At 40.9% G+C, this 15,081-nt stretch overlaps 1 protein-coding gene across 1 annotated transcript in view; it reads right to left on the bottom strand.

Moving 5' to 3' along the window:
* LOC137156182 (cilia- and flagella-associated protein 46-like) overlaps nucleotides 1-15,081 on the bottom strand; it is a 66,724-nt gene that overhangs the window by 38,824 nt on the left and 12,819 nt on the right. The window contains exons 7-12 of the mRNA XM_067552917.1: nucleotides 12,352-12,446; nucleotides 10,911-11,021; nucleotides 9,704-9,803; nucleotides 5,517-5,615; nucleotides 4,360-4,550; nucleotides 2,285-2,513 (exon numbers count right to left, since the gene is read on the bottom strand). Of these exons, the coding sequence (XP_067409018.1) occupies nucleotides 2,285-2,513; nucleotides 4,360-4,550; nucleotides 5,517-5,615; nucleotides 9,704-9,803; nucleotides 10,911-11,021; nucleotides 12,352-12,446 (825 nt within the window). The remainder of the gene's footprint in view (nucleotides 1-2,284; nucleotides 2,514-4,359; nucleotides 4,551-5,516; nucleotides 5,616-9,703; nucleotides 9,804-10,910; nucleotides 11,022-12,351; nucleotides 12,447-15,081) is intronic.

Genomic DNA, 15,081 nt, shown 5'->3' with positions numbered 1-15,081 from the left:
TTACAAAACGCTTTCGTTATGACCAAATAGAATTGAGAACTAATATGCAACATATCAACCAAAAAAGCATCAGTCATCCATTTAACAGCATATTGCAGAGCAAATGCAAATTAGTTATTCAAAACCAGGTCTGAGGATGCAGCCAGAGGAAATCCCTCCATGCAAATAATGCAGGTTTGGTAGTCTGCAGGAATTCAAGGGCCATGGCTTGCCAGAGGAGAGAGAAGATGTTTAGGACAGTGTGCTCCTTCAGGAAATCTATATAATTTCAGTTAGAAATCCTTGCATTTTAATTTTAAATTATTATTTTCAGCTTCTGTTCCACATGAGTAGTAGCTGTGCACATCTGTATACTAACGGACCAGGAGCAACATACACAGATGGTTTTGTGGTCTTTAGAGACTACATCCATGTATCCACCCTGCCTTGATCTGGACCTACAAATCCAAAGGAAACTTTCAGCTTCTCTCGAAAAAGTATGTTTCTAGACTTCTTCCTTGTGAAACTAGCCTTGAAATTGTAACCTTATATAAAACTGTTGCTAGAGCTGGAAGCTTGTCATTGACTTGTCCTAAAGATCACATTCATAGCCCACCTGCAGCTGCCCAGCACTAACTTCTAGGTTCTATGACAACTGTGGCCAAGGATCTCTGAATTTTTGTGAAGACTGCAAATCAATTTGTAGTTGAAGCAAGCAATGCCTCAAAGGTTGACGGTGCTAAGGCTGCTCCAAGTTTCCTCCTAGCCAACCTGCAGCTGAGCAAGCTAGTATGATCCTTGATCACCATCAGTTGCAGCACAGTAAAATGAGAATTAAGGCAGGCTAATAGATGAAGCATAGGACTGAAAGCAATATAATCCTCTCTTTTAACCACAACTTTGACATTGACTCTCACTGTGGCTTTAAGTAGGTCACAACTTCTCTGTGTCTTCATTTCTCCAATTGTAAAATTGAGGTAATAATTACCTAGCCCAGTATTTCTCAATCAGAGGTACACGTACCCCTGGGGGTACAGAGAGATCTTCTAGGGAGTACATCAACTCATCTAGATCTTTGTCTAGTTTTACAAGAGGCTACATAAAAAGCACTAGCAAAGTCAGTACTAACTAAAATTTCGTACAGACAATGACTTGCTTACACTGCTCTATACACTATACATTGAAATGTAAGTACAATATTTACATTCCAATTGATTTATTTTATAATTATATGACAAAATGAGAAAGTAAGCAATTTTTCAGTGACACGTTTGTATTTTTATATCTGATTTTATAAGCAAGTAGTTTTTAAGTGAGTGTAACTTGGGAGCATGCAAGACAAATCAGGGTCCTGAAAGGGATACAGTAGTCTGGAAAGGTTGAGAGCCACTGACTTAGCCCACAGGAGGTTGTGGTGGTTAGACAGCTGATCTTTGTAAAACACAATGTAGTGCTAAAATTCACCAGAATCCACACAAAACCTCTAGGGGCTGGGCTCTAAAGTCACAGACCTTCAGTTTATTTAGACAATACGATTTTAAATGTTGACAACCTTGTACAGACCCAATCATATACTGTTAGTTTCTTTAATTACCAATGAACAATGGACTACTTACAAACTCTGGAGAAAAACAAAATGTTGAATATAAAAATTGATGAAGAAATATTTTAGGCAGTCAAAAGCAGTGACTACTCAAATAGTTCAATACTGTGATCCAAAATATATGGTTTTGTTGGTGCATAAAAACACCAGATTTGGGAACTATCACATCTGAATTACCTGAGATGGTACCAGAGGAGTTGTTGGAGTCCTGAAACTGTGCTATAGTGGTTCAAATCATACCTAAAATACAGCAGTCCACCAACATTGACAATTACATGCCAACACACCATGATTTGAAATGCAGCATTCCTTAATGTACTATTCTATTTCCTTCATTGTACATGAGCCTTCTTAGTGTAAACATGGGATGGAATATTATCAGTATGCTGATACACAAGTATATTTTCCCCATGGACTTGCTAACTCGGTCTGTGCCTACATGGGTGTTTGGATGATATTGCCATTTGGATGCATCAGAACTGTCTCACTCTCCTTTGACTATTGCCAGTAAAGATCCACATTTATGAACCTCTATCAAATAAGATTTGGCCTTTTGAGTAACTTCTAGCAAAATTAATTACCTTAGAAATCTTGTATTTGAATATACACAACTTTTAGAATATAATTACAGAAGATTTCCTTTGGAGAAGTTTAATAAATAAACTTTATATTTCTACAAATGGAATTGTTCTATATTAATACCTGTTCAATCATCATAATTGCTTGATCCTCTAGGCGCTCAGGTGACTTGTACAACATAGTGCATAAATGAAGACGATGGAAAGCCATTTTAAGATGTTCCTGGTATTGTCCATTGTTATCTAGAGATATAGCCTTCTGAAAATGTTCCATGGCAGCCTCTATTCTATCTTCATCTTCTTCAATACGAGCAATTTCCATATGAACTTGGCAACGTAGCAAAATCAACAAGCTAGGAAATTGGACAATTTTAAAGTTAAACTGTTAAAACAGTAACTCAGCCAAATCAGGAGAGCACTGCTAATAGATGTAGACATGTACACTGCCTGCTCTGAGCGGGAAGGCTGCGATGGCCATCAGCACACTGGCTCCATTAAGTGAAACTTGAGTCTGGCAGCACTGTCTTCTATCTTTGAGTGATTGCTCATATCCATTCCAATATAGGTGAGTGTGCACCCTGTGCACTGGTTCCCGGAACTTTTTTGCCCCTAGCAAGCCCTGTAGGCCTGGCTCCGTCGCCCCCTGGAGTGCTGCGCTCATGCCGCGGTATATCAGGCGCCACCAGCCCTGAGGGCCCTCAGTTCCTTCTTTCCACCCGTTGACGGTAGTTGGAACGTCTGCCCCTTGCTCTTCAGCAAGTAGCAATCCCTGTTTTCTAGTTGTTGTTGTTAACTCTATGCTAAGTATAGCAGTTAAGTTAATTAGTGAATAGTTAGAGTTCGAAACAATAGATAGTTCGCCCTTAGGGGCTTAAGGTTGAGCCATGCCTGTCTCAACCGGTTTTAAGGCCTGTGCTGTCTGCAGCAAAGCTTTCCCGGTGAGTGATCCTCACGACCGCTGCCTCTGTTGCCTCGGGAAGCAGCATCGTAAGGACAAGTGCCGGATTTGCAAGGCCTTCACACCCCGAACGCAGAAAGAGCGGGACGCCCGCTTGAGGGCCATGCTCATGGAGTCTGTGCTCCAGCCAGACTCGGAGCTGTCTCTCTCTCCCCCGTGGCACCGAGTGTATCCTCGGTACGCAGCGCAACGCGGGCACCGGGACAGTCTCTACAGCAGTCTGCGGTACCGAAAAGGAAGAAGCAGCAGGAGGCCACTCACAAGGACTCCCCTGCGCCACCAGTACAGCCGGGGGTTACCCAGGAGATGCCCCAGCCACGTGCCGTGGAGAGTACTCCGGCACCGGCATCTCCTCTCAGGGAGCCTCCCCCGACTCCTGGAAAAGTGCTTAAAATCCTGACAAATGTCAAATCTGCATGACATAATCCTGGTTCCAGCCATGGTATCCAGGCAGGAACCAGCGAGTCCAAACTATCAAAAACTAAAACTTAACTCTAAATCTAACTTTAAACTGTGAAAAACCTTCAGAGAACAATAGAACTATAATAAACAGGTACTATCTACAAGGAGGAGGGATGGATTTGCAAAGGCAAGAAACAGCAGCTCTAACAACCACCATGAGCAGCAAGAAGGAACTGTTGGAGGCAGGGGGTCAGAGCCGCTCCATTCGTTGTACTTGTGCGTAGTAGCACAAGTCAGCAGTGTGCGCTCGCTCCACCCCAACAGATGCCACAAAGGGAAGAAAGTTTCTGACAATTGTGAGCTGGGTGCACACATACCTACAGTATAATGGATTATGTGCAATTACTCTAAGAATGATTATATAGTGTACTGTATTTTTTCCAAATTCAGGGTTATTAATGCCTGAATCCAGGTCACATTCCAACATATTTACTGACATTATCATGACAGAGTTTACTCATATAATTTCAATTGGATACATTATTCCTCAGTTCCTTTCCTAAACTGCAGTGTTTCTGTATGCCATTAAACATTTGTGAGATTTTATTTGAGAGAAGGCTGCTTTTTAGCGGTAGATAAGATGAGAGACAGATTATCCAGATAGTTTCATAATCTGTTTGGAAAGTTTTCAAAAATGTTTGAGATCTACATAAGGGAAGGCTACTATATGAATGCAGTATTATTTAGGTATCCTGTTTAAATATTATGTTTACCCACCTTTGACTGATGTTCTATTTTTCAAAGTAACAAATAGCAACGTACATAGCATAGTAACTTACCTGTCAATCTTTTCTAAGACATCAGCAACAGATATCAATGGTTTTCGTACATGTTGATGCAAATTGTGTTGTAGCAGTGGCAGGCAAAGATTCCACTGTGTAGCACAAACCACCTGAATAACATTGGGGTCTCCCAGACGAACTGCACGTTGCAAGGCTTGTTCAAGTCTTCTTATCATTTTCAGCTGAGTCTGTAAATAAAAATTTACTTCACACTGATTATATATACACATAATACAAATGATTTGCTAAATATTATGGTAAAACTGCAATTTTAGGCTCTTTCCAACAGAAAATAGCCTCTGTAGTTTCTGATTTATGAAACTTTCACAGACCTTAAGTTCAGCCCCTATTTCCATGCACACTACATAATTTTTTTTTTTTAAAGTCTCATTTTGACAGTTGAAGAATGTCATTTTTAGGTACTTCACAATGCTATAGTTACTGCCACACCCAGCCAGGAGCCTGTCTGTCTATCCCTATTCCCTATGATAACACACATCCATGATTGTGGATTATTTGTAAATTCTGAGGATTTAGTACCTTTATCAGCTGCTCAAATTCTAACATGGGGTAGGAGGAAGAGAAGAAACGTGAGCGGGATTTTCCAAAGGAATCAGTGTTGGCCTAACTCTGCTCCTATTCAAGTCAACGGCTAAACTCTCATTGACTTCAATGGGAAGACAACATAGAGCTCTTTCAAAATCCCAGTCTACATAAATAGGGCTCTACAGCAGAAATTCACAGGTTCTTAGTTTCAATAGAGTTTTAACACAGTAAAAACTAAAAAGAAATTTAGTTACATGCATTTTTTTTTTGTTTAACTTTATTCAAATGATAATTTGAATATTTATTCAAATGATAATGCATGGATGTCTTTTTCTAATTCTTCAAAATATGAAATAAGCGACTAACATTTTAGAGTCCAAACATGCGAACAAGATATGCAGAAGCAACTTTACTCATGTGACTAGTCCCACTGAACTCAATGTGACTACTCATGGGAATAAAGTTACTCCTTCATGCAAGTGTTTGCAAAATCTGACCTTTAATGTGCACGCAAATAGCTTTCCCAGTTACAATGCAAAATATGAGTATGACAACAGAAAGTTAATGTTACCTTCTTCATACAAATTAGTACTACTTAAAGAACATACCTCAACAACACCTTTAGTATAGGTTGCAATTTTAGTGTCAAGTTTCTGGACTTCATATTCACATTCTAGGCATTCTATTTCAATCAGTTTTCCTGGCTCCTATGAAATATGAATATATTGAAATCTATTTAATAATTAAAAGTATAGAGATTTAGACCTCAGTCTTGCAAACAGATGTGCTAGTGAAGTCCCTTGCTGTCCCATTGAAATCAGTGGAATTCCAGGTAATTACAAAAGTCTGAGTTAGTTTGCTGCTTTGCAGCCACTGTAGTAAACATTATCACAGATACGAACTAAAATGATAACATCTCATCTTTTCATTACATTTTGGTTAAAGCTTTCCCCCACCCCCAAATTATATACATTACAGACTTTGGGAGAAGCTGGCCCAGGAGATGGAAATGCCAGCACAAAGGGAATTCTCCAGTTGTCATCTCCAGTTGTTTAAGATTCACAAAGCGGATTTAGCAGCTAGGAGAATTCAACCCATTATGTTTGCAAAGTATAGTAGAAAGGGCAAATAACTAGAAATACCAAAGATTTTGTGTTGACTGAAATGGACAGGTACCTTTAATTCTTTTTCCAGTTGTTTATGCCTTAGGAGTACTTACATTTGGTTTTATTTGGAAAACATTTGTTTTCCTAGCTTTGTGGTTTTACCTTGAGAATTTAAATTAAATGTTTTAACTGATATGCCTGTTCTATTACATCTAAAGCACACAGTTCTCTAGAGTAAGATAAAAGGGTCAAGAATGATGGAAGACTCAAGCTTTTTAGCTGGTACTGGACAAAATTATCTGATTTTACATTCTGGATGGGCTCCAATACTATTGTTGATATTTGATGCAGATGCTCACTTCTGAAAGGTGCAAAATTAAAATCTATATGAAAAATTATTCCAATAGGTCTCTCAATAGTACAGCAGGTCAGGAAAATCTATTTTGCCAGAAAATTCAACAGAAAATGCTGATTCATCAAAGCTGAAATGTTTTCCATAGAATATTAGAGTTGGAAGGGACCTCAGGAGGTCATCTAGTCCAACCCCCTGCTCAAAGCAGGACTAACCTCAGCTATATCATCCCAACCAGGGCTTTGTCAAGCCTCAGCTTAAAAACCTCTAAGGATGGAGATTCCACCACCTCCCTAGGTAACCCATTCCAGTGCTTCACCATCCTCCTAGTAAAAAACTTTTTCCTAATGTCCAACCTAGACCTCCCGCCCTGCAATTTGAGACCGTTGCTCCTTGTTCTGTCATCTGCCACCACCGAGAACAGCCTAGTCCCATCCTCCCTGGAACCCCCTTTCAGGTAGTTAAAGGCCGCTATCAAATCCCCCCTCACTCTTTTGCAGACTAAACAAGCCCAGTTCCCTCAGCCTCTCCTCATAAGTCCTGTGCTCCAGCCCCCTAATCATTTTTGTTGCCATCCGCTGCACTCTCTCCAACTTGTCCACATCCTTTTTGTAGTGGGGGGCCCAAAACTGGACACAATATTCTAAATGCGGCCTCACCAATGCCGAGTAGGGGGGAATAATCACTTCCCGTGACCTGCTGGCAATGCCCCTCCTAATGCAGCCCAATATGCCATTAGCCTTCTTGACAACCAGGGCACACTGCTGACTCATATCCAGCTTTTTATCCGCCGTTACCCCCAGGTCCTTTTCTGCAGAGCTGCTGCCCAGCTCGTCGGTCCCCAGTCTATAGCTGTGCATGGGATTCTTCCTTCCTAAGTGGAGGACTCTGCACTTGTCCTTGTTGAACCTCATTAGATTTCTTTTGGCCCAATCCTCCAGTTTGTTTAGGTCACTCTGTATCCTATCCCTACCCTCCAGGGTATCTACCACTCCCCCCAACTTAGTGTCATCCGCAAACTTGCTGAGGGTACAATCTACCCCATCCTCCAGATCATTAATAAAGATGTTGAACAAAACCGGCCCCAGGACCGACCCCTGGGGAACTTCGCTTGTGACCGGTTGCCAGCTAGACATGGAGCCATTGATCACTACTCGTTGAGCCCTATGCTCTAGCCAGTTCCAGAACTTATCTGATTCAACAAACTTTAATCTGACCTCAGATTTCCTCCTAGTGCCCACTAGCTTCTTCCCCCTTCCCGCCCTCCCTCCACCAAGCACACTTTAATCCCCAGATCCCAGACCTAGTCTCCTTGTCCAACCCAGACCAGTCTCCATCTCCTAGGCTCATGCTCCCAATATACTCCTCCAGTCCATTCCCACAGTGCCCTAGATCCAGCACTTGTCCCCTTTGCATTCGAATCAAGACACTTTCCTCCTCCGCACTGCCTGAATGACAGCAAGTATGTCACTGAGAGCACAGATAATCCGGTTCTTTGCTCTCAGTTCTAGTGCTCCGTCCCTTCCTGGACCAGATCAGCCAGAGGCAGCCATTACAAGGAAAGTCCAGGTTCACCACATAGCCCTTGCTGCAGTATACTCAGTCGCTCTGTGGAGAGGGTGTATGCAATGCTTGCTCACATACAGGAGCTATGAAGGGCTGGAGCAGGATCAATCATTCTGCAGGGGATCGTACATGCACAGTTTAACCACCACTAGGAGCTGTGAGAGGCTCAGGCACGCTCAGTGAAGATGGAATCTTCTGAGATTTTAGGTGTGAAAGACTAGCAAGTCTCGATGGAGCATGTGTGAACCATGATTTTTCAAAGGCTTAAAACTTGACCAAATTTTGGCAGATTTTCTTGAGGCAGTAAAAAGGCTGTGCTGTGAAATTTCAAGCCCCTGTTCCAAAGTATGGAGGTGCAAGAACTTTCCAAAGTTTATTTTCGGTACCCTCATTCTTGGAAATGGCCAAACCATTTTGGTGGAAATTTAAAATCAAAACAAAACAAAACAAAACAAAAAACACCAACAAAAACAATCAGCCTGAGATAGACAGCTAACACGGAAAATTTCATCCTGAATGGTTAAAGTTTGGTAAAGCTACAGGCAACTGAAAACAGGGATTTACAATGGAAACCACAAGGCAATCTTAATCATAGGGGTTGCTACCTGTGCATCCAATAGTATATACACATACACAGAGACTTGGGGACAAGGATATATTTTATGGATCTGTAAATCTCCCTCCTGCCCCACAGGAACAGGGGTTCTTCCACAAACTACAAAGCCTGAGAACTTTAGGACTTCCTAAATGCAATGGCAGGCAGCCAGGGGACAGAAAAAATAAACATAAGAAGCCTCTTCAGCCAGTCTGGGGGTGAGAGTGGGCAGGGACAAACACCAACCCAGACCACAGTTACAGTGAAAGCACACAGGACAGGCACACAATGCTCCCCGCCCATGTCTTAAATATACACTTTGTTTGCCACCATAATCTAAATACTACAGAATAATAATAATCATTATAATAAAAATGTCAGGAGAAGAGACTTGGGGAAGGAACAGGACTCAACCCCTCATATCCAGAGGTGGTGATTGGGAACAAACACCCTCAAAATGAGCCATAGCTATGGGAGGGGACAGGGAGAGCAGCTGGTTTCACAGCCTCTATAGACTTGTGTTCACTGAAGCCTTATGACTTCCCAGTATCCAGAAGAGAGAATATCCAGGGGCCTGTCTTTGGCTAGCCCTTCGTGAACTGCCCCATCCCTAACCTTAACCAACAGCCTAACCTTGGCACAAATGAATGCCCCACTTCCCTCTCAGCAGGGTTAGAATCCACCTGCTGTTTACTGAGGTTGATTACACAGTATTTTATTCAAAAAGAGTGAAATGAATGTTAAGTAAAATATCACTGTTACCGCGTACATATTGATGGCTGATAGAATCGTCCAAGGGTGGGCTGGTTAAATCTTTTTTTAAACTGCTGGCATCATTTTGGGAGAGAAATACCTCACACATGAGGCATTTTGGAGGTATCTCCAATTAAGACATTCCACAGGAGACAGTTTCAAAGTACAAACAAGAATCTATATTTAATATTTTATTTACCAAAACTATTCTTTGAGCTATTTTACTGCAGTTAAACTCTTTTCCCTAATCTTTCATCTCTTCTCTAATTTAGAGACAGAAAATTTATGCAGATAACTCCTATTCATATTAATGAAGGTTAATTACATCAGAACCTCAATGTGAGAATAAGCCTCGATGTATGCAGAATTATTTTGAAGCATAATTACAATAAATTATTAGACCAGCGTAATCCTAACACTTACTTTAATCCCAGCTCTCTTCAAATCACGTATGCAATCAAATGCAAGTTGGACACAGTTTAACTTCAAAGAAAGATGAGCCAATTCTAAAAGCAAAGGAATTCTGCAAAAATTTAAAAAAAAAATCATTTAACACATCCAATTAACTTGATACAATAGATAATTAACTTGATTAAAGTGATAAATCTCACTTGAATTTATCTAAAGCATTTGAATTAATACTGCAGGCCATTCTGATTTAATAATAGCACAATAGGTAATCAATACAGCAAATAGTAAATGAATTAAAAACAGGCTAACTGATCGATACTAAAATGTAACTGTGTATGGGAAGTTATCAACCAGTGAGGGCATTTTAAAGGGATCCTGCAGGAATTGGTTCTCAGCCCAACACTATTCCTTATATCTTCACTGATCTGGAAGAAAATATAAAATAATTGCTGATAAAGTTTGCAGATAACACAAAGACATTCAAGGTGGCAAATAATGAGGTCAAATAATTGATACTGAGTGATCCAGGTCAGCTGGTAAACTTGGTGCAGTCAAATGAGATGCATTATAATACAGCCAAATGCAAGGTCATACACCTTAGAACAAAGAATGTAGATTATGCTTACAGGAAGGAGACTGTATTCTAGAAAGCTGTGACCTTAAGGAGTACTGAAAGATAACCAAATGAACATGAGCTTCTAGGGCAAATAATGCTAAAATAGCTAAGATAATAATTGGATGTATTAATAGGAGTATATCAAGCATGAAGAGTAGGAAGATATTACCTGTGTGTACAACATCGGTGAGGCCACTACTGGAATACTAGATCTAGTATGGTATCTGCACTTCAAAAACCATGTTGAAACATTAGGAAAGATTAAAAAAAGAGCTACAGGAATGGTTTTTGGTTTGGAAAAATATATTAAATTGAGAAACTAAGAAGCTCAGTCTATTTAGTTTATCAAAGACAAAGTTAAGAGAAGATTTAATCATGGTCTATAAGTACCTACATAGGGAGAAGATATTTGTATTACACAGCTGTTTAATCCAGCACAATGGGACCTTGATCCCTCATTTGAACACCTAACTGCTACTACAAATAATGATGATTAAGACTAACTGCTTTCACAAAAGTCAATAGAAGTTCTGCCAGGGACTTCAGTGGAAGCAGAATCAGGCTCATCATGAGCTTTCAGAGGCTCTGATCAATAAAACTTACTTCTCATCAAGGACTGAAATAGAAGAATCCTCATCATACTGTTTCAAAAGTTCAAACACAGCATTCAGACTTGTGGTGGCTTCTCTTGGAAACTCATTTGTATCCATCTGTCTGCAAGTATATTAGACATTGATAGTTATTTAATCTGAAAAATAAATACTTCACATATTCTTCTGTAACACTATGGTTACATCTACAGCACAAAAAAAACTCCTGAGGCAGCGACTCTCAGAGCCCAGCTCACGCGCTGAGACTAAGAATATCAGTGTAGACTTTGGGACTCTGGCTGTGTCCTGGGCTCTGAGATCTTCCTTAATCACTAGGTCTCACAGTCCAGGCCTCAGTCTGAGCCTGAATGTCTGCGCTGATATATTTAGTTTCCCACTGCAAGCCCTGTGGACCCAACTCAATTGACCCAGGCTCTGAGACTCACTTTTGTGGGTTGTTTTTGTTTTTGCTGTATACACCCCTCACCACAGTAATGTTTCTACCTCATCATTTAAGTGAGATGTACTGCTGCTTACTGTATAGAATTAATCAAAATGAAAGTAAACATAGCAACATGGCAAAAAATAGCTAAGGATTCCCAAGAAACAAGACCCTATATAAGAAAATATCCATATGAACAGCATATGCGTGTATATCTTGAATAATCTAGATAGCCAGTAATGGCTGGAAAATGTTTTGAATCCCAAGCAAGAAGAACATTTCAGAGTAAGAGAAAAATGTTAGAGATGGAGGATGAAACTCAACATATGGGCAAAGAAAAGAGTGCCCAATTCCACTCTTATTTACATAAACAAAAGTTATTCCAGAATTACTTCTATCTACATAAGAACAAAAATTTGTCCTTAAATGAATGGCTCTTTGGTTGAGAAGTAGGAAAATTAAGTGGTTAACTATTTGTACCATGGGTTGCTGTGTTTGGCAGTTGATAAGAAAAAGCAAGCTCTAGATGGCTGTGTTTTGTTCTATGTTTTTAAAATTTTAAAAAGCAGTAGGTAATAATTTCCCCCTTTTTGACTTGTCCCCTATATTTAAGATGTGATTTCCATAATTCTCTCTCTCTCTTATCATTTAAGATTTATGTACAGTTATTGGTACTCAGCTGCATTTGACACAATGATGGCTTTTAGACATCTTTAAATTCCCTCAGTTCTGGGGTCTCAGCATAATTTAAACACAATGGCACATTGTCCTAAGGGGCCATTTCACCCTTTTTCTGTGCGCTAAGTGCTGGGAGGAGGTGGCATTGGATCCACTATAACATCTCCACACCACCCAGAATTCTAGGATTCCTTGAGGCAGGAGGATTCCTCTAGTGATCAACTAAGCTGGCTTTACAAGCTGCTTTGTGCTGCCATAGCAGGCATTAGGATGCCTTTACATATTTATTGTTAAAGATCAAAATTCAAGAGGACAGATGGATTCCAATACTTACGATTTTATCGTTTGAATCTTATAAATGACTGACAAGCTGATGGAGCTTTGTATGTCTTCCTCTATCTGGGAAGTGTCCATTAGTTTGTGATGCACCTATAAAAATTGTAACAAAATAAATCACCAGTTTAATAAACAGATCCTCATCTGGTGTAAATTAGTGTAGGTTCATTGATTACATTTTTCCTCCCACAGATCTTTAAGGCTAGACAGGACGGTTGTGATAATCTAGTCTCACCTCTGCCGGTTTTGTTCAACAACTTTATTAATGATCTGGAGGATGGGGTAGATTGCACCCTCAGCAAGTTTGCGGACGACACTAAGCTGGGGGGAGTGGTAGATACCCTGCAAGGTAGGGATAGGATACAGAGTGACCTAAACAAACTGGAGGATTGGGCCAAAAGAAATCTAATGAGGTTCAACAAAGATAAGTGCAGAGTCCTCCACTTAGGAAGGAAGAATCCCATGCACAGCTATAGACTGGGGACCAACGAACTGGGCAGCAGCTCTGCAGAAAGGGACCTGGGGGTAACGGTGGATAAAAAGCTGGATATGAGTCAGCAGTGTGCCCTGGTTGTCAAGAAGGCTAATGGCATATTGGGCTGCATTAGGAGGGGCATTGCCAGCAGGTCACGGGAAGTGATTATCCCCTCTACTCGGCATTGGTGAGGCCGCATTTAGAATATTGTGTCCAGTTTTGGGCCCCCCACTACAAAAAGGATGTGGACAAGTTGGAGAGAGTGCAGCGGATGGCAACAAAAATGATTAGGGGGCTGGAGCACAGGACTTATGAGGAGAGGCTGAGGGAACTGGGCTTGTTTAGTCTGCAAAAGAGTGAGGGGGGATTTGATAGCGGCCTTTAACTACCTGAAAGGGGGTTCCAGGGAGGATGGGGCTAGGCTGTTCTCGGTGGTGGCAGATGACAGAACAAGGAGCAACGGTCTCAAGTTGCAGGGCAGGAGGTCTAGGTTGGACATTAGGAAAAAGTTTTTTACTAGGAGGATGGTGAAGCACTGGAATGGGTTACCTAGGGAGGTGGTGGAATCTCCATCCTTAGAGGTTTTTAAGCTAAGGCTTGACAAAGCCCTGGTTGGGATGATATAGCTGAGGTTAGTCCTGCTTTGAGCAGGGGGTTGGACTAGATGACCTCCTGAGGTCCCTTCCAACTCTAATATTCTATGATTCTATAACAGACATGAGTATTTTTATCTGGGCTATGCCAATTTATGCTACCTAAGGCTCTGGCCCATTAAGTGAAACCTCTACATACTATTAGTAAGTGATGTAAAGTACTAACTGAAGTTTTTAACAGCTGTGATTCTAAAACACAGTTTCCTCCACAGCATACAAATTCATTTGCTCTGACATACCCTGACTTACTGCCTGTAGTACTCACCTTCCACACAGCAACAAACAGGACCACCTCAGCTTCTCTCTCACTTCACCCTGCCACTCCAATCCTCCCAATATCACCCTTTTTCCTCCTACTTGTGAGGAAGGCTTAGCTTTCCTCTACCCCCAATACACTTTTTGATTATTTTAAAAGCTCTTGCATCCCAGCTTTACTTTCCTTCAATCTCTTTATCCATTCCCGACCCTTCTCCCCCTCAAGAATTCTCTCTGTTTATCCCCTGCAGTGTATTTTTCCTGATGCAATGTTATTTAAAAGCTCAGTAGAGTATGGGGCTCCTGGAATCAATTATGCTATTACTAAAGCACTAAAGGGAGTGCAAAGCACAGCTTTGTGGCACTGCTCAGAGACACAGTCCAGGTGTAATTTTAGAATCATTTCATGTTCATTTTAAGGCCACTGCCAGGCTGCTTCTCTCAACAGTGTCTCCAAGCAGCTAACAATGCACAGCTTCCATTTTACTGCTTCATTAATATCACAGCTGCAAGGAGTATCAAACACTCTCTCTCAGTTCAGATGTTAAACATCAGACAACCAGAAAAGTACTCTTTTGGAACAATGATCATGGGGAAGGGAGAGAAAAGACTATGAACATAAGAATGGCCATACTGGGTCACACCAATTGTCCATCTAGCCAGTGTCCGGTCTTCCAACAGTGGCCAATGCCAGATGCTTCAGAGGGACTGAACAGAACAGGGCAATTATCAAGTGATCCTTCCCCTGTTGTCCAGTCCCAGCACCTGGCAGTCAGACAGTTAGGGGCACCATAGCATGGGGTTGCATCCCTGACCATTGAGGAGAGGAAAAGGAATGGAAAGGGATACAGTAGGTGGGAGTGGGGGATTAAGCCTTCCTTGATGCAAGGAGTGAGGTGGTTGACAGAAGTGGAAATGAGAGAAAGGAAGAGCAGGTGTCAAATACGTATATAATATATTAAAAATGTAAAAATATTAAGATTATAAAGCCAAACACTCAAAGCTATGAATGTGCTTGGTTTTTGGTAGGTAATCACCTAGCTGTTATGAGTTTTTAAGAAAAAAAAATGAAAAAGCAAATTCTATTACATGAAGCTATAACACCCTCCAGTTTATGCATCATCATCAGGATTGAAAATCCAGGTCTTTAGCATTGCAGCACAAACCTCTACCAACTGAGCTACAGTAACTATGAGCAGGAGAATCAGGACAAGACACTAAAGATTACATATGCATCTATAGACCCATTTTACAAACAGGATAGCCAAGCACATGAATCTGGCAAATTCCTTCTGAGAGTCAATTGTGGTTAAGTGGATAAGATTTGGATCTGCCATTTTAAATA

Source organism: Emydura macquarii, unplaced genomic scaffold (assembly GCF_026122565.2).
Source record: "Emydura macquarii macquarii isolate MOO-44397 ecotype Brisbane River unplaced genomic scaffold, CSIRO-AGI_Emac_v2 contig_1390, whole genome shotgun sequence".
NCBI lineage: Eukaryota > Metazoa > Chordata > Testudines > Chelidae > Emydura > Emydura macquarii.
The sequence above is the reverse complement of the archived record's forward strand: the minus strand, read 5'-3'. Positions and strand labels throughout refer to the sequence as shown.